At 44.8% G+C, this 20,960-nt stretch overlaps 1 protein-coding gene across 1 annotated transcript in view; it reads left to right on the forward strand.

Moving 5' to 3' along the window:
* The window catches only part of wnt6b (wingless-type MMTV integration site family, member 6b), a 42,098-nt gene that overhangs the window by 10,234 nt on the left and 10,904 nt on the right, over positions 1-20,960 (forward strand). Inside the window, exon 2 of the mRNA XM_030344247.1 lies at positions 953-1,173. Coding sequence (XP_030200107.1) covers positions 953-1,173 — 221 coding nt within the window. The remainder of the gene's footprint in view (positions 1-952; positions 1,174-20,960) is intronic.

The following is a 20,960-nucleotide window of genomic DNA, read 5'->3' on the forward strand; positions in this document are numbered from 1 at the left end:
ATATCTCTTATGAAACGGTCCTATTGGGTCTGTTTGTTAAACAGCGCCAAAGCCATCCAGGGGTTCCCCACCACCTGCCACTCAACTCTATCCTGGCTATCAGGACGGCACTATACACTTCTGTTACTACAAGCATTACAGTTGTGACTGGAAGAGGCAGTCAGTAGGCCTAGCCCATAGCAGTCAGTAGGCCCATAGCAGCCAAGCCAGTAGGCCTGACCCATAGCAGTCAGTAGGCCCATAGCCAGTAGGCCTGACCCATAGCAGTCAGTAGGCCCTAAGCAGTCAGTAGGCCCATAGCAGCCAGTAGGCCTGGCCCATAGCAGTCAGTAGGCCTGGCCCATAGCAGTCAGTAGGCCCTAAGCCGTCAGTAGGCCTGGCCCATAGTAGCCAGTAGGCCTGGCCCATAGGAGTCAGTAGGCCCATAGCAGTCATCGGGCCCATAGTAGCCGATAGGCCTGGCCCATAGCAGCCAGTAGGCCCATAGCAGCCAGTAGGCCCATAGCAGCCAGTAGGCCCATAGCAGCCAGTAGGCCTGGCCCATAGCAGCGAGTAGGCTGACAGCAGCCAGTAGGCTGATAGCAGCCAGTAGGCTGATAGCAGCCAGTAGGCCTGGACCATAGCAGCCCCAGTGGGAGGTCTGCCCTGTGTCTGGAGCTCAGCCCCGCCTCACGCCTGGACTGGTGGTTCTTGGCTTCAGTACAACCTGGTGTTTCAACACCACATGAAGATCTCCACAGAACTGCAGTACACTGTAGTCAAGCAGCGCTGCCTTGGCAACACAAGGCTCAACCGCTCGTTATTTCCTAACCAAATGGCAATCCCCGTAATAAAAGAGATCGGATGAAATTAATTATATTTAATCTAAATCAAAATATTGAAATTATTCATTGTAATGATCCTAATAAAAAGGATGAATCCTGGATTGTATTGAATGTCTCTCCTCCCCCAGGGCGGTGGGCAGCCCGCTGGTCATGGACCCCAACAGCATCTGCAGGAAGACCAAGCGGCTGGCGGGCAAGCAGGCTGAGCTGTGCCAGACGCAGCCCGAGATCGTGAGTGAGGTTGCCAGGGGCGCGCGGCTGGGGGTCCGCGAGTGCCAGTTCCAGTTCCGCTACCGCCGCTGGAACTGCACCAGCCACAACAAGTACTTTGGGAAGGTGCTGCAGCAAGGTGAGTGAGAAGAAGGTGGAAGAAGAGGATCATAGTGATGGGCCTCTTCTCCCATACGTCAGCCAGTCAGATGTTAAACACATCTGACTGTGTTTAATATTTTTATATTGTAAATATAAAAATAATACTAATCTTGAAAATACAAATACAAATACTTTACACAAGTACTTTACATCAATATTTCACATAAATAATTTACATAAACACTTTACAACAACACTTTACATCAACACTTTAAATCAACACTTTACATCATCACTTTACAACATAACTTTACATCAACACTTTATATGCATCATCCAAACCCATCGGTCTGAGTGATCCTTAGTATGTAGTGCAGCTTTCAATTGCAAAGCCCATTCGAACTTTGAGTCATATCCTATATATTCTACACATAATATATCACTTTTTTGTTATATCTTACATGTTCTACACAATATATCACTTTTTGAGATAAATCCTAATCAGAGCCTAATCATTAGACTTGTGTCCTACAAAATATATCACTATTTGAGTTATATCCTACATATTATATCACTATTTTACTTATATCCTACATAATGTATCACTATTTGAGTTGCATCATCCATAACATATTACTATTTGAGTTATATCCTGGATAATATATCACTATTGAATTTGTATCCTGCATAATATGTATATATATATATCACTATTGGAGTTGTATTCTACATAATATGTATATAATATTTCACTATTTATTTCTGGGATACAGAAACAAATTTTACTTAATTTTACATTAAGTCGATTCTAAATCCAGCGGCGGTCAGAAAGCCTCACTAGTGCATCTTCTAATGTTGACAAGATGGGCAGCACTCATTTATTCAAACCATTTTGTCCGTTAAAAACAGTCCTGTCTGCTAAACCTTACATTTACTCTGTAAAGTTTGGGAATTTGAATTTGTTTGTTGAAACAAACCACATTATCGAGTAGAGAAAAAAACAACTCTGAGGTTATTTCGTTATAGCCAAGTCTCGGGAATTAAGATCCAATTTCCAATCATTAGAACATGTCGAGGCTAGTCACTGTCCTTACAAATACTGGATTACACTGAAAGTCTTATCTTAGATTATTAAAGTTACCTATTTATTCAAGGACTTAGAATAGAACCCTACCGTGAATCCTGCAGTTAGTACTAGCATAAAGGAAACTATGAAAACATGTAAACATGAACAAATTATTCAAACATATGAAACTTTGGTAATGCATTAAACCTGCACTAAGTAGCCTCACGTGGATTGAGTACAAGGTGCAGATCACAGTGACTCTTTTCCAGGGGGGGGAGAATGGACCAGAATAAAACCATTCATGGCAACAAATTCCCTGGATGGATGGACCCGTTCTTTCTTGAGAAACTTCAAAATTAATATCAATATCTGAACCAGTTCAGATATTGATTTGAACTGAGTACTGAGTACTGAGTATATGCAGTACCAACATGATGTAGTGTCGGTTTGTACTATGAGTTGCTGGACCCTGATGAGATGGACTCCTCCGTCCCCTCCAGCCCTGGTGGAGCAGAGACACTGAATCCCTGCTGAAGGGGCCAAGCCTCCAGGAGACACTCGGACCGTCTCTGGTGGTGCTCTAGAGGAGGGTGGTGCTCTGGAGGAGGAGGGTGGTGCTCTGGAGGAGGAGGGTGGTGCTCTGGAGGAGGAGGGTAGTGCTCTGGAGGAGGAGGGTGGTGCTCTAGAGGAGGGTGGTGCTCTGGAGGAGGAGGGTAGTGCTCTGGAGGAGGAGGGTGGTGCTCTGGTGGAGGAGGGTGGTGCTCTAGAGGAGGGTGGTGCTCTGGAGGAGGGTGGTGCTCTGGAGGAGGAGGGTGGTGCTCTAGAGGAGGAGGGTGGTGCTCTGGAGGAGGAGGGTGGTGCTCTAGAGGAGGGTGGTGCTCTGGAGGAGGGTGGTGCTCTGGAGGAGGAGGGTGGTGCTCTAGAGGAGGGTGGTGCTCTGGTGGAGGAGGGGGGTGCTCTAGAGGAGGGTGGTGCTCTGGTGGAGGGTGGTGCTCTGGAGGAGGAGGGTGGTGCTCTAGAGGAGGGTGGTGCTCTAGAGGAGGGTGGTGCTCTAGAGGAGGGTGGTGCTCTGGAGGAGGAGGGTGGTGCTCTGGAGGAGGAGGGTGGTGCTCTGGTGGAGGGTGGTGCTCTGGAGGAGGGGGTGGTGCTCTGGAGGAGGAGGGTGGTGCTCTGGTGGAGGAGGGTGGTGCTCTGGTGGAGGGTGGTGCTCTGGAGGAGGAGGGTGGTGCTCTAAAGGAGGTGGGTAGTGCTCTGGTGGAGGGTGGTGCTCTAGAGGAGGAGGGTGGTGCTCTGGTGGAGGGTGGTGCTCTAGAGGAGGAGGGTGGTGCTCTGGAGGAGGAGGGTGGTGCTCTAGAGGAGGGTGGTGCTCTAGAGGAGGAGGGTGGTGCTCTAGAGGAGGAGGGTGGTGCTCTGGAGGAGGGTGGTGCTCTGGTGGAGGAGGGTGGTGCTCTAGAGGAGGAGGGTGGTGCTCTAGAGGAGGAGGGTGGTGCTCTAGAGGAGGGTGGTGCTCTAGAGGAGGAGGGTGGTGCTCTAGAGGAGGGGGTGGTGCTCTAGAGGAGGAGGTGGTGCTCTAGAGGAGGGTGGTGCTCTTGAGGAGGAGGGGGGTGCTCTAGAGGAGGAGGGTGGTGCTCTTGAGGAGGAGGGTGGTGCTCTAGAGGAGGAGGGGGGTTCTCTAGAGGAGGAGGTGGTGCTCTAGAGGAGGAGGGGGGTTCTCTAGAGGAGGAGGTGGTGCTCTAGAGGAGGAGGGGGGTTCTCTAGAGGAGGAGGGTGGTGCTCTAGAGGAGGAGGGGGGTTCTCTAGAGGAGGAGGTGGTGCTCTGGTGAGGGTGGCGCTCTGGGAGAACATGTTCTCTGTGTGTGGCTCCTCTTCCCCTCCTAAAGAGACTTTCTTTTGAATGTTCGTGGCGGTTCCCACCATTCCTCCACCGTGCTCTAGAACATGATGGTCATCTCCCTTCCTCTGCCGACATCTTGACTTAAGGACGTCTGAACCCGTGACCCGGCGACCACACTGGGCGGGCCGAGCGTCAACATGCGGTGGGATCCCCCTCTGTGATGGCGCTCCAACACACAAGGGCAGCTGTTGTGTTTCCACATCAGACATCTTCACACTTGACTGGCTCTCTCTTCCCAGCATCACTCAGTGTGTGTATCTGTGTGTGTGTGTGTGTGTGTGTGTGTGTGTGTGTGTGTGTGTGTGTGTGTGTGTGTGTGTGTGTGTGGGTGTGTGTGTGTGTGTGTGTGTGTGTGTGTGTGTGTGTGTGTGTGTGTGTGTGTGTGTGCTCAACATGATAATCTAAAATTGCCTCTCATTTTTTTGGTTCTTCCTCTCCCCCAACATCTCTCCTTGGATCTCTTTAACATCTTCCTCCAGCGCTTTGAAGTTAGTAATAAAGCGACTACAGAGTGGCATGCCGGTTCCAATGAGCTGGGCTGTCGTGAGTGAGTTGTGTTGCGCGATGTGAGTTCACAGAGCGCTGTGTGTGTGCCCGGGGGTCGACGGGGGGGCCCTAGAGGGCCGCCCTGACAGGGTTTAGTTTGGTCAACAAACAACAGAGCAGCTCCTGGTGGTGGAGCAGGCATCACCTGCAGGACAGCAGATGTTCTCAGGTATTTGGGTTTTAACTTCATGGTGTAGCTTCAATGAATGACCACTCTTTAAAAAAAACGTTCAATAGCACACGTCCCTTCCTGCATCTCCTTTCAGGATGAAGAACAGCAAAATGCTAATAAAATAAACCTGTAGCTAATCACGGCAGCAACTGGTCATAAGAAGAAATAGCAACAATATGTATTTAAAATAAATGTCTCAATATTCCGAATGTTCCTGATCCAGACACCGCAGTAATGAGTGAAATAGCACTAGAGTGGTGCAGATCCAGTGTGTTCTGCTCCCCAAGACAAGTCAAGACACTTTCCGACAGGGCCCAGTGAAGGAGGTTTGGTCTTGGCAGTCAATCTCCATAACTCATTCCAGACAAGCACTGTAATTCTTTGCAGTGAAGTTAAGTACTTATTGGTCACATGACATCCCAGTCTGGCCGACAGACCAGAGATGTATAAGTGTTTAGATGATATCTCATTATAATAACTAGCTGGTGTACATAAAAAATGGGTTGGGGACAATAACCTTTGAGTCCCTGTCCGTTGTGATTTTTGCATGCAGTTTTTTTACCTTTAGCTCTTTTATCTTACATTGAGCTTAACTAGGACCCCCTGGTTCAATGTAGCACCAAACCAATGGTCTTACATATTTTCTGTTTATTTTCAGTATAGATCGTAAAATTAAAAAGAACAATGAAGAAATTGTATGCCTGAACCTGCTCCAGGCAGCAATGCAAACATTTCTCCCGATGTCTATCCCAATGTTTATTGCAACTTTCATCCCGATGTTTATCCAGATGCGAGTCGAGTGCTCCATTGTGTTGAAGAATAGCCGTCAATTTGTTCTAATACATGAAAGCGGTCTCAGAAAGCTCTGATACTGAGATGGGGTGAGGTCACTCCACCCACATTAGATGGAGCTCAGCCTATACCCAGGGGGCTAGTTTTAAAGCAGAAATATACCCCAACTTCAAGCTTTCATTAGGGGCATTCCATATGAACACTCGATACCAGCAACCCAGCAGCAATGGGATGGCGAATCAAGTCCCACCGTATTTGAGATTAAAGGAAATGAGAATAATGAATGAGATGGGAGACAGGAATGAAAGGCAAGTGGATCCACTAGCTAGCTATAACTCATCATGAATTCCTTCCCGTCTATAACTTAACCCTATAGTGCTTCTATGTTTTGAAGCCTCTGAGGTAAATTATCTGGTTTGTGCATGCAATTATACAAATATATACTGTAGTATACTGTAAGTTTAACCTTTGTCTCAAAACCAAAACTTTTTAAAATATGTTAATAAAGGGATCATTTATTTTGTGGTTAATCATTTCTTTTTGGGGTACTATTAGAATATGTTGACATACTTTAATGTGCAAAGTATACCTGATATTGTAATACTGTTCAATGACGCAGGACCGCATTCAGCCGTTATCAGAACCCCCCCCCCCCCCCCCCTGAAAAGACCGGTCTGCCCTCATTGGTTAGCTGGCCCACTTTGTTGCGATTGGGCAAACGCCCAACAGGCATCTCATGAGTCCCGAGCATCTGTAAACCAATCAATGGCTTCGGTTCAGCAGTAACTTATTTTGCCCGAGTCCGATTCCGAATCATAACTTCAACCACAAGTACCTTCTCAACTAAGAGTGGATAAGGACGTTTCACAGTGGTAAGTAGTTATAGCGTAGCTATCATATATTACAGATGAAATACATCACGATAACAACATGTGCTTGTTGACTGACCAATTTGTATATTTTATAATTTCGGTGAATTTTTTGTATTTTCCTTACTATGTTCGAGTACGAATGAAGCAGGTTCCAGTCCCCCCTACGAGGAATACACCCTGCACATCAAGGCCTAGAGCCTGAGTTGAATCCCTACGCCCTTCAGAACATCAAAAGCATATATAGAGCTGACGTAGAACATAAGAAGAGTCATTTGGAATTGCATGGAATGATACAACTGTCTTGAATAAAATCATTGAGGTTTCACGATACCACAGGACTCAATTTATTTGTAAAGAAATAATAAAATAAATATTTTCAAACTAACTATATTTTTTGCAAATTTGTATATAAACAGTCGGCTTGAGCCACTAGGGTTGTCATGTCGTCTCCCGCCAGGAGGTTCTTGATCCGGCAGTACGTTGGCTTTCAACCCCTACTTGACTGCAGGGCTGACAGCCCGGACCCCTTTGAGAGTACCTCATACTGGGAGGACAGGTCCTTGGTATTGGGATAGTTTTAAACCCCTCAAAAAATTGAGTCCTTATACCCCTTTTCAATGACGACCCCCTTTAGTTTGTCCACATAATCTGTAAAAAATATTTAATTCAAATAACCCATCTATGTTTCTAAAGAACTGAAGGAGAACCTTTTGTAAGACAGCTTGACCACACACATGCGTGAAAACACACTTACACAGAGCAACAATAGCCTAGTACACACAGCTCCAGCTATGGACTTCGGAACCACTATACACGACACACACACATAGAGAAGGGGCCTCCGGTCTCTTTATACTGGTTATGCAACTCCACCCTTGAACACCACATTGGGATCGGAAAAACATCACCATATTTCCACACATTTTGAGGTAAAGGTGGGCCTGATGCTTATTAGCAAATCTATTTGAACACTAAGTAAGTTAACCAAGGCCTACAGCTGACTATCAAAAACATTTGAACAAAATAAGGTCTGCTAGCATGTTAGGGGGTCATCCATATGTTCCCCGGGTCCTATGTTCCCCGTTTTCCCAAAAAGGGTCCTATGTTCCCCTGTAGCAATGCATACCGGGGAACATAGGACTATTTTCTGGGAAAAGGGTCCTATGTTCCCCGCAACCTATCAATCTTTAAAAATATTTAAACTTTGACGCGACATTCGCGTTATGACAGCCAATCAGCGTTCAACAGCGTGGACACTGAGTGACATGTGTAACGTAACAGCCGATCAGCGTTCAACCTGCCATCTCAGTGCAGTGCAGTCCGGGGTGAACTGCAGCATGGACGAGAAAGTGATTGTTGGCGTTTGCGACTCCTGGAGCTCTATATATAATAGTATATAATATAATATAATTGTATAATAATATCACGGCCAAAAGCTCTGTGCGCCTCCGGATGGCCGTTGCGCGGGGAGCTCTCGTAGGGATTGGGCTTCTCGGGGTTTGTTTACCGGCGTATGAACAGACTAAGTTGGGTTCTCCGACGTCTCTCCCTCTTCCACAAAAGGTAAAGACATGCAATGGTGGTTTTCTCGGCCGGAATTTGGCAGTAATGGTGGAAAAAGTAACAGACCGGGGAACATAGAACCCTCTTTTTCAAAAAATCGGGGAACATAGGACCCTTTTTTTTTAAAAAGGGTCCTATGTTCCCCAGTCTCATACAAATGTTAGCCACATCCTACAGCTGATTAACCACAACGTTTGAACACTATAAAGTTAGGTTTCACGGGTTGTACAGCTCAGCTGCAACCACCAACTCTGAACTGTTTTAAACAGAACAAATCCACAATCTAGGTTGTGATCCTGAATATACAGGTTGTCCAGCCGTGAACTGTTGCCCATCTAGGAGGCAGTCCTACGTTGAATGAAGGGAATGGTCAAATGGTTTTTTAACCACTGATTCTTTTTTATTCCTTTGGAAGCCCGTACAAAGGGGATTTGTATGGGTAACAACAGCGCCTTTTCGACATCGTGCTCCACGAACCGAACTCCAGCGGCCGCCGGTCTTACTATCTTTCTTTGAGGGTATACGAAACACGCCGTGGGGCGGGACTTTGGACTGAGTCCGGGCTAACTCGTTTGCAGTCAGCCTTTACTTTGGTCCTTTCGTTACATCAACAACGCAAGTAATGGCTGACTCTAAATTAGCTGTTTCAGGCAGAGCAGCTTAGCAGTCTTAATACGTAATAAACAAAAGCTATGTAACACACTAACGGAAAGGGAAAAGCCGAAGAAGTCTAATATGACCCCTTTAAGTCCACAATAGTTGGCTTCAAAGCAGGAACTTAGATCGCCGTAACATTCCCGCCTCTTAGAAATATCTCCAGGCTATTATTTCCCAACATTGGCCAAACATCCAGTTCTGGGAAGTTTACCTTTTTTTTTTAAGATGTCTGTTCCGGCTGGCACTGTTTCAGAATGTCTGTCTTGAACTGGATGAACTAAAAAGACTTGAGATCTGTGTGGGTAGAGGAGATAACATCTTGGGAATCAGTGCTTGTTCTGTGGGCAATCACTAGTCAAACATCAGCCGCGATGAGTATGCCATCGCCAGAACGTCCATCATTCGCTGTTCTCTTCAAAAACCCTGTCTTGTTATGTGCCAAAAAATCTGTAAGAGAATGAAAAGGTATTGCAACCATCATTGAGCTGCTCATAGAAATCTGGCAACATGAAGACATTGTAATATGTTTTGTAATCGCATGGCATAGTGGGGAAAGTGTTATTGTAAACCTGCTTGTAAACAAATCTTTCACCATTGTATGATATTCCAATGTGTGAGTGTGATAGTCTGTCAAGCGTAACTAGTCCTCCTAACACATTAGAGATGTCTTGATTGATTCATGGATAACTGAGTAAGCAATGAATAGCTAATAATTGTTGGAATGGACCGTCTTTAGCAGAAATAACTGAATTCCCATTTCATCGTTTCTAACATTATGTTCCCTCTGGAACATAATTGGTTTCTTGTAGTTAATTCTTAGGAAGGCACTACACACACACACACGCACGCACGCACGCACGCACGCACGCACGCACGCACGCACGCACGCACGCACGCACGCTATGGAGCCAGTTTCCTGCCATAATTCAAACCTGAAAAAAAAAGTTTCAAAGGCTTATAAATCTGGGTTTGAAAACTCAACACCTTGTAAAAAAGGTTTTGCAACACTGAAAAAAGAGATTATAACCTGAAAAAAATTCAAACATCTGTAAACATGATTTTGTGTTCTATTTTATCTTCTTCATAATTTTCACCAACACATTTTCAAAGTTCAAACTATTTCACCAGCGCATTTCCAGAGTTTCAAATCTGGCACAGTGTATTTCATCGTTTCCCGGTTTTGAAACCTTGTAAATGGGATTCTGCAAACATGTGTTCATACATTGAGCAATAAGTTTTGAAAGGTTGTATAATTAGTTTTAACAATATGTAAAGGTGTACGTTTACGCCATTGCAACGTATATTTTCAGAACTGACTTTTCAGCATTGATTTTTCCGAGATTTGACCACACAGGCGCAAACTTTGAGTCACGTGAATATTGGCAGTGTTCTGTCGCGCAGATGTTTTGAAACTCCTGACAGTCAAGTCTGAAGAAAAAAAAACGTTCCTGGGGGCGGGACCATTTAGCTTTAAACCTATTGGTTGCTCTCGGCTGACGTACATTCCAATCACATTCTTGTCATCGGCAGAGCACTGTCAATCACGCACAGCCCGGTGAACGGCACATCTGATTGGAATGAACGTCAGCCGAGAGCAACCAATAGGTTTAGAGCTAAAAGGTCCCGCCCCCAGGAACGTTTTTTTTTTTCAGATTTGACTGTCAGGAGTTTCAAAACGAGTGCGCGACAGAACACTGCCAATATTCACGTGACTCAAAGCTTGCGCCTGTGTGGTCAAATCTCTGAAAAGTCAGTGTTGAAAAGTCAGTTCTGAAAAAATACGTTGCAATGGCGTAAACGTACACCTTTACAAGTTGTTAAAACTAAATATTCAACCTTTCAAAACTTATTTCTCAATGTATGAACACCTGTTTGCAGAATCCCATTTACAAGGTTTCAAAACCGGGAAACAATGAAATACACTGTTAGAACAGTGCCAGATTTGAAACTCTGCAAATGCGCTGGTGAAATTGTTTGAACTTTGAAAATGTGTTGGTGAAAATGATGAAGAAGATAAAATAGAACACAAAATCATGTTTACAGATGATTCAATTTTTGTTTGAATTTTTTTCAGGTTATAATCTCTTTTTTCAGTGTTGCAAAACCTTTTTTACAAGGTGTTGAGTTTTCAAACCCAGACTTACAAGCCTTTGAAACTTTTTTTTTCAGGTTTGAATTATGGCAGGAAACTGGCTCCATAGCACGCACGCACGCACGCACGCACGCACGCACGCACGCACGCACGCACGCACACACACACACACACACACACACACACACACAGGGTTTGCAGAATTGATTAGTCACTTTTGCTTAACAAAGGAGGAGAAAACATTTTAGCAAGATTCGCAAATGATACTGATCACTGGCGTGGTTTACATGAGAAAGTTAATATCATTCCGATGATGAATGGGATGCCTGGTTTACCAATACAACGCGTCAGATCAGGCCTAATGTGGGACAGTCCTACTATGTGACAGCAGAGCTCCTAAGGGGAAAAGGCCCGGAGCCTGGGCCGGAGACCAACTGAAAAAGGCAGAGTTGCTTCCTTGTTTCCTGTTTCCCTACTGAGATATTGAATACAGCTCACGCAAGATGAAGCTTTCAGATGGATTTGAGTGTATTTTTACAGTGGCCAGTCTACAGGGTGTTATTTGAAACCTTTACAGATACTTGTTCACAGTTTCCTTCGAGTTCGAGTTTGTGTTCTGCAATCATCTACTTACAGATATCCGCCACGAGCAACATGATGGGTCAAAGGAAATCTGAATCGAAAAGAAGTAAAACACCCGTTCAGACAGATTTGAACTGGCCATCATAAGTAAGATGGATCGATCTAAAGTGTGATTAGTGAGACCAAATTGTGTTGCTACGTTGGTGTACTGGTAAATGTTTTTGAGGTAACATGAGTAGCAACACTTCAGTATGGGTGACAGTATCAGAAAGGCTTCTTGTTGAAAGTTGGTTTATGTTTTATGATCAATGGGATGATCATAGTGGTGTATGGAAAGGTTTGAATGCATGCATTATTCAATATTTACTTCCAATTCTTTCATTGTTATGGTCCTTTATACAACAGAGGGGATATCGTTTTGTAGAAGAGACAGGTTTTGTTTCATGTATTCTAATAATTATTATACTGTCACTCTTTGTTATGTCTCACCACATCCAGCTCCAGTTGATCACACATTGCACAACCTTCCATGTCTAGCAACCTTGCATGGGTTAGACTGTGTGTGTGTGTGTGTGTGTGTGTGTGTGTGTGTGTGTGTGTGTGTGTGTGTGTGTGTGTGTGTGTGTGTGTGTGTGGCTGGGTGTGTGTGTGAGTGTATGCGTGGGATTGCGTGTGTACGTGCATGTTTGTGCGTGCAGGTATGTGGTGTGTTTTGTGCATGTTGGTGCGGGCCTAAGGGTGCATTCATGCGTTTGCGTGTGTGTGTGTGTGTGTGTGTGTGTGTGTGTGTGTGTGTGTGTGTGAGTGAGTGTGTGCTTCATCCATCAGCATTATTTACACCTTTCCCCCACTCACAGTACTAGGGAGAAGGCCCTTTGGTGCAGAGCTTCTCAACCAGTGTTTCAGGGTGTTGTCTGTACCTCTCAGTTAAATTATATGAAACATTTTAGCATTTTAAGTAAAATAATATAATTTGATCCGATTAGATTCTTCAAGATTGTGTCTAAAACCATTCATGGAAACAAAAAAAGGGGTCCTAGTTAAGTAAAGGATATAGGCCTCTCTTGTACGTTATAAGCTTTGACATTTAACACGTTTTAAATTGAAGCCTATTCACAACAACATGTAAAGAGAGAAACTCAATATACATGACAGCCCTGATATACCCAGGGCTGGTAACGTTTGACACTTCACACATTGTTGCCTGAAAGATTAAGTATTAAATAAATGTGTTAGTACCCACAGTAGCCCTTCTGGCGCTGAAGGCAGAGCAGGACAGGCCCAGACACCCACTGGGGGAAAGCTTGGAATTCACATCTCCCAGGCAGAATGGCAAATGCAGCACATCAATTCATACCGTTTTCAATATGATTATTTTTTTATCTTCTAACCAATAGTTATTTGTGTCCCAGAACTGTTTCGTTTTAGATGTGCTTTTGTTTTGTTTTGCTTTTGATTGATCTTTTCCTCACCACTTAAGCGATGGTGAGACCTGTGGTCTCTCCTGAGATTTTCGGGGTTTGATGCAGCTTGTTCAGAGATAATCAAAAGCAAAATACTCCATCTGTGCAAAGCGAAAATAAAAACCTGACTTATAATATTTAGCTGAAATGGCTTCAGTACTGTTCTCCTTTATGCTGCCAGAGACTTGGTAATGCTTCACTGTCATGATCTACACAATCCTGGTCTGCTCTATTCTCAAACACCGTGCTGACGATAGTACTCAACTCAACATAACAATAAGTTGACAACACATAAACACACAAATGCACCGTTATAGTAACAAAAGCTACATAGGCAACCACAAAGTTAACAGCTCATCAATATCCCAAGAACCCAGATTAATTTCCATTACCGCTATGACCAACGCTCCAAACCCTCAAACAAGTTCATGTTTTGACATGCACGCGCACACACACAAAGACACCCACACACACAAACACCAACACCACACACACACACACACACACACACACACACACACACACACACACACACACACACACACACACACACACACACACACACACACACACACACACACACACACACACACACACACACGTGAGTGCAGCAGTCACTTGAGTGTTTTCGGGGTGCACAGCTGGTATTGATATCATGGTGGCTTGGTGAGTGGAGGTCCCGTCGCACGCCACCCACTCCCCCGTGTGTGTGTGTGTGTGTGTGTGTGTGTGTGTGTGTGTGTGTGTGTGTGTGTGTGAGTGTGTGTGACCAGCCCTAATGAATCCCATTCACTGAATCATGCGATACGCAGCATTGCTGGCAGCTCCGCCAGAGCTCTGACTAGCATGCTGCTCACCACCTTCCAGCACACAGACATTAAACCTCTCTCACTGAGGATGGGCTCCACAGCGCCTTGTAAGGGGACTGCTCTCTCTCGCGCGCTCGCTCTAACTTTTAGGTCCAATTTTACCTTTAATGTTACCTGTTATTGATATTTTGTTGTTGTTATTTCAGCTGTTTGCTGTCTTTTTATATCATGTAAAGTTTATTTGAGTACTTCATAGATCACTAAAAGTGATCGATATTATTTGTATTATTTTATCTCTCTTATCCTCAGTTTTTCTTCATCTCTCTCTCTCTCTCTCTCTCTCTCTCTCTCTCTCTCTCTCTCTCTCTCTCTCTCTCTCTCTCTCTCTCTCTCTCTCTCGTTCTGTCTCCCTCTGTCTATCTCTCTTTCTTTGTCACTTGTTCGCTCATGAAACACACACACACACACACACACACACACACACACACACACACACACACACACACACACACACACACACACACACACACACACTGCGTCCTCTACCACCAGCTCTCTTGCCACTGGTGCCGTGAGGACATTAAAGGCGGCGATAGTTCCCAGTACTCCCAGAATGTTAACACAGCAGTCTCCAGACAATAGAGGCCGTCCAGCCCCTAAGCCTTGGTTTTGGGTGTTATTGTTTATGACCAATGTTTCACATCCAAGAAGAAATGATGGTATGTTGTAAACATCCCTCACTGTTTCTCACAAGATCTCAAACATGGTCCACCTTTGCGGTTGTCCTGTTGACACAATTTTCTTTAATAATTGTCATTGTTTATAATAGGTCCTACTCAACTGACAACATAAAAGAGGAATGCTGTTGAAAAGGTTCCCACGCATGCCATAAAATGCAGCCAAAAAATAGGGATCCCATCCTTTGAGGGCTCTAGTTAAAAAGGAACCGTATACATGTTTAGGCGTAATAAAATATCTCTGACCCCCATCCCTCTGCATGGAGAGGTGAGCATGTAGGTGTGACTGGGAGGAGCCAGGCGGACCAGGGAGGCTGAGGCCTCAGGCCAAGGCGGACCATCAGTTTGCAGTTGTGGTCAGACTATCATTTAGCCAGGCGTGCTAAGCCCTAGGAAAGACAACATCAGTTGTGTGCATGTGTGTGTGTGAGCATGGGTTGTGTGTGTGTTTACCAGCCTGCATGATGTTGTCTGTGACCAAAAGGGTGCCCCTATCAACAATGTAATTGCGAAGAGACCTGTGATTGCTGTAATAGAAGTGGATGGAGAAAGACTTGCTTTGATCATGCAGCAATGTGTCACATGACCGCAGAGACAGACGGGCGCTTCGGCTCCTAGGGCTGGACAGGCAGACAGAAATAACCACAGGAACTAAACTGTGTCTCTTCTAGGGCTGGACAGACGGACAGAAATAACCAAAGGGACTAAACTGGGTCTCTACTAAGGCTGGACAGACATACAGAAATAGCCATAGGGAACAAACTGGGTCTCTCCTAGGACTGGACACACGGACAGAAATAACCACAGGGACTTAACTGGGTCTCTACTAGTGCTAGGGCTGGACGGACAGACAGACAGAAATAACCACAAGGACTAAATTGGGTCTCTCCTAGGGCTGGACAGACGGACAGAAATAACCACAGGGACTAAACTGGCTCTCTACTAGTACTAGGGCTGGACGGACAGGCAGACAGGAATAACCATAGGAACTAAACTGGGTCTCATCTAGGTCTGGACAGACAGACAGGAATAACCATAGGAACTAAACTGCTGATCTGATGATCGATAAGCAGGTTCCCCTGCGAGTTCACGTCGTGTTTTAGAAACGATGACCCGGGTGGTGTGGAAGAACATGCAGTGTGGTCAACAAGGATCAACTCATGAACAAACACCAGATCCTTTTTCAATGACAGCAACTCCTAACAGTAAATGACTGTTCTTTGAAGTAAGAATTAAAGAAAAGGAGGAGAATAAAGCTGTTGTTTGTAAATGTTTTAAACCCGACTTCTTATCACAGCTACCTTGCATTCAATTGTGCCATTTTATGTGGAATCTGAATGAAAATATTGAACTCTCTTCCAGTTTCTGTTCCATGTAGTGACTCTATTGAAACGTGCACGCTGCTGTCTTGGCCAGTTCTTCTGTATAAGAGATGTTCGATCTCAATGAGACCAGCCCGGTTAAATATACGTTTAATCAGAACTTGCCTCTCTCTCCCTCTCTCTCTTTCTCCTTTGCCCTATCCCACTCTCTGTCCCTCGCCCTAACCCAATCTCTCTCCCTCACCCTAAGGGCCGTTACATAGTTGACGCAGCGCTACGCATACGCGTCCAAAAGGCTACGCGACGCGACGCTTCGGCCTATGGCAAGCCATCCCCGCCAGAAAACTGCCTCATTTAGATGCGTATCACCTTCATTACGCCGTAAAAAACGCCGTAAAATGTAGAAAAACGCCGTAAAATACGCTGTCATGCGCAAAAAAGCGCCGCTTTTTACGCCGCAATTGAGCCTTTCAAGAGCGTGCGTAAAAAGCGCAGGTTTGAACATCAAACCGCGCGTAAAATACGGCGCTTTTGTGGACATTACAACGCCGTAAAATACGGCGTTTCTCTAGTATGCTAATAATCTCCGCCCTTCTTTTCTCTCAGCCAATGTGTTTGCGCCCAATCGCTGAACAAGACAAGCAGACCAAATCAGTTCAACACAGATCTCCTCTCATTTGGCGTTAGTTGTAGCGTCATATTCATATAGATATATATATTAGTAAATGCAGTTTCAAAGTTGTGATAACCGTGGTCCAATCGATAGAGACGCTTGCTATGTAGGGAAGAGGTTGTCGGATCGAATCCATTTATTGTCAGATTTGTCCTTTTGTCAGATGGTCACGCTTTTATGATTGCAATGCTTTTTAGTCCGCAAGCCAGACCTCCTTAGCCTGGCTCCGCCCGCCTAAGTACTTCCGCTCAATTTGAATTTCCCTTCAGTACTAGGTCTGGACCTGCTGTATGTAATTTGGTTTTCTGGTGCCGCCACAGCGGCCGCCAATCAGCGAACAGAGGGCGTGTCTGAGAACAATGACGATAAAGTCGTACGCCAGTTTGAGTTGTTGTTGTAGGTCGGTAGTTGATTTACAATGTGCAATTTTTCCCTGATAAATTAAATTCGACGAACAAAACCTGCAGCTGTCGTTGACGGACATTTTCGTGCAGACGCGCAAGGTGTTTGGTTTGTGTACAACCTGCGCGTGACTCCCGGCGCATGACATACGTCACAACCAAACGTTAGCGATTGGTTATGGCAGATCCAGAGTGGCACTGGGCAGATCCAATCATTTTAAACTTCAACAGACACCCGCCTTCAAGTGAGTTAACGTTTGTCAATTGATTAGGTCCAGACTCTCTGTACAAATGAAATGAAATGAAGTGAAGTACGAGAGTCTGGTAGAACCAGGCTAAGACCTCCTCTGTTATAAGTTCCAAATTCAGTGCCTTTTTAGTCAGCCAGCCAGATCATCTAGGTGTCTTGTTACACGCTTTATAAGTTAATTATATTTAAATTATTACAGCAATGGAGCCTTTATTTTCGCGGAGTTATCGTAACATCCTCTCTTGTTCAATCGATATAAATACACAGTGGAAAGGAGTGAGAGGGAGCCATAGAGAGAGACACTGATGAACTGGGGAGCCATGCTCTAACAACGTTCAGAGGCTTGTAACTGTCTACTGAGTCTGACACGGTGCTTAAATGGGCTCTGGAGACGCAGGAATGTTGTTGGATTCAACTATTTGTGCATGGAAGCAAAGAAATATCTCCCCATCAAGGCCAACAGCAGAGTAGCCTACGAAAAGAATAGACTGATATGAATGCTTCAAATATTAAAACCCGATTGATTAGGCCTATGCCGACATAATATCAGTCCTAATCCTGAACGCACCGTGCATACATTTTTCACGGCATTTTCCCCCAGACAGACAGACAGACAGACAGACACTTTATTTACCCCAAACTAACTTTCATAATCCAGCAGGTTACACAATACAAATAACTCTTATACAAATACAGACAGCCTATACAGTAGGCTAATACAGCGCCCACTTCAGCAAAAGGTAAAATGTAAAAAGAAGATATAAGCTACATTTAAAATACAGATGCTGTAGCCTACATAAAAATACAGATGCCACATGAAATATGAAAATAGGATGCAATGTATAAATATGCAAAACTAGGATATAACTAGGCTATAATGAGAATACTTTGTTAACTTACATCTGTGCAATGACTATCCTCCTAAATTAAATTAGTTAGATGGAAAGATTTTTGTCTATGGAATGATCCTGTCACTTTACTGCCACACATTGTGTGTGTCAGTAAAGTGATGAGGTAGGAGAATCCATGTATGGTTCGTTCTTTGAATATTCAGATTTATAACAAAATCAGAAAAAACAATTAACAGGATTGTTTTTTGGTTTTTCTGATTTGGATTTGAAACTGAAAAATGTCAAAAGGAAAAACAAATAAACGGCATTTGATTTTGTGTTTGTGTGTTGGTTTTTAAAACCCGAAACAGAAAAACAAATAGGGCCTACAAAAATAGATACATTTATAGTTATAGGCTACACCAGAAGGCAGAACGCAGCGAAGAAAAAAGAGCCAACCACCAAAACCAGCAATAGTCTAATTATATTTAGCCTTAGTTATGGCCGCACTTGAACCTTATGGTGATTTTATTCGTGAACTATTTGACACTGGAAAGACACGACGCGATCAGTACCCAGAGCTGCCAACATTGTGTTTCAGAAAATAGTAGCAAGCCGAGCGTAGCGACGCGAAAAATTTTAGGCCGGAGATTTTACGTGTTCTCAGATGCAATCTAGGTAAGGACTATAAGGACATGTTTATCTGCAAAGAACTGCAGTATTTTGAGTGTATACTTTCGTCTTTTCCCTGTAGTGTTGCACACAATTATACACAGACGTACACAAAAAAGTTTTTTATTACCCAAACACATAAATTAACATACAGTACTGACCAAATACAGTATTGACTAAGCAGGTGGATTAAACATTAACACCTGACAAACCTGCAACACATGTGCACAGCCTTATTTAGAACAGAGTTACACTCAAGGGAACCTTTAGCTGTGACATGACCATCTGATCAACCCCGACCTCTCACTTTAGCTGGTCATAGGTTGCTGACTTTGCCTTGGCAAGAGTTTTCTTGGAGTACGTCTGCTTGTAGCAGACTGACCCCTTTGCCACCATGAACTGTTTGTGGGTAATGAGGTTACTCAGGGTCTCCATTTGCATACAGGGTCTGAACTTGGTTTTATTTTTTGTGACAAGACTGAAGATGCGTTCACAGTCTGCGTTGGAATGAAAGATGCAGAGGATAGCCAGCATCACCCTGCACAGCAAAGGATACTTGAGATGGCCATTCCCATCCTTCAGCTGACTCATCAGATGCCACTGTGTGTCTGGTCTGTCACAGCTGGTGATGCTCTCTGGCAGAACATCCGTTTGGTACGTCATGAATTGACCCCTCCATCTCCTCAGCATTCATCCTCAAGCAGGGGAATCTGCCTGTGAAGTACCTGATAGAATTGAAGTCTGCACTGTCCCGTGTAGACATGTCAGCCACAGAAGCATTCAGTAAAACTGGGTCCTTGTAGGGAAACTTCTTGACCATGTACTCCACAGCCTTTACGTAGAAAGCCCTGACAGCGCTGTAGAACTTGGCCACCTGCAGCTCCTCAAGCTCAGGGTGATCTGCAATGAAGGTTCTTGTGTTATGCCCAATGAACAAGGCCTCATTGCTCTTCTGGTTTCCTGGCTGACTGAATTGTACCTGGTGAACCTCAGCAGCCGCATTGATCCCCTCAGGCTTCACAAAACGGTTAAGGAGATCCTTCAGCTGTGTGGTCAAGGTCCTGTGCAGTACATGAATGCAAGGTTGGTCTTGCTGCAGCAGCAGCGTGTTGGCCTCATCAAAAATGGGCAGGACTGCACTCAAAAAGTAGCAGTAAAGCTTGAATGCTGGGTCCTTCAGATGTTCACATGCCCTCTTCACTCTCTTTTGTGCCCATGTCTTGGGCTGAGTGGCTGCAGTGCTACATGTCTTGGGCTGAGTGGCTGCAGTGCTACATGTCTTGGGCCGAGTGGCTGCAGTGCTACATGTCTTGGGCCGAGTGGCTGCAGTGCTACATGTCTTGGGCCGAGTGGCTGCAGTCTTGGGCTGTGTGGTTGCAGCTGCTGGTCTTTTCGTTGCCTGACTGGACTTGGCTAGGTTTTGTTGGCGGAAGAGATTGCCTGCCAAATCAAACCCAGAATTGACCTTGCTGCTGCCACTGTGAGTTGGTTTCTCCTTGCTGTGGGTTGACATGTCGCTACCCCTGCTGTGAGTTGCTTTGTTCTTGCTGGTGCTCTGCGTGGACTTGGTCTTGCTGCTGTGCCCAAACTTTGACTGTTCTGATTCAAAGTATTGCAGCAAGGCAGGCCACTGCTGCAACAACCTGCCAATGCATTTCTCTAAAGAGAGCCACCGAGTACTAACATGTTTCACGATCTTTCGCATTTCAACTCCACACAGGTCCTGAAACTCTTTCAGTCCCTGTTTCCTCTTACTGGATTTGTCCAGGTAGAAGAACACATCCACAAGCAGCTCTTCAATAGGCACTGGCAGCTGAGCAGCAGCTTTTTCTGCAGCTAGATGAATCAGATGGCACGGGCATCCCAGCACATATACTGCACTGTTCTTCTTGTTGATGTACCCTGCCGTGCCCTCCTTGAGTCCTTGCATCACCATGGCATTATCTGCCCCAAAGCTCATGCAGTTGTCCCAAGAAATGTCACGTTTCTCAAGTTCACTGTCCATGAGTTTAAATATGTTCTCACCAGTAGATGCAACATCACACTCCGGCATAGACAACAACACTGTCAGAACACGCCCAAGTCCTGAATCAAAGTACTTGACAACTAGGGGATACAGCTTGCAGTCTCCATAATCTGTGCTCCCATCTGTGGCTAAGGAGTATGGAGCCGTCTTCATTGCCTCCGTGATCACAGAAGCATCTTCCTTGGCAAGGGCTCCTACAATGGCGCTACTCTTTGTGCGACCAGACCCATACTTTCCTGCAATTGCAATCAAAAAAGGTATTGCATTGTATTATCATGATTATGGTATATAGATTAATAAACACACAGTAGATTGTTTCTTTGTTGTAACAATGCTTCTTGGCAATACATCTTATACTGTTGGAAAGCCTGTTTATTTCCTTTTTAAATGGTGCAGCATTTGTAA

The sequence above is a fragment of the Gadus morhua genome, chromosome 20 (assembly GCF_902167405.1).
Source record: "Gadus morhua chromosome 20, gadMor3.0, whole genome shotgun sequence".
Classification (NCBI taxonomy): Eukaryota; Metazoa; Chordata; class Actinopteri; order Gadiformes; family Gadidae; genus Gadus; species Gadus morhua.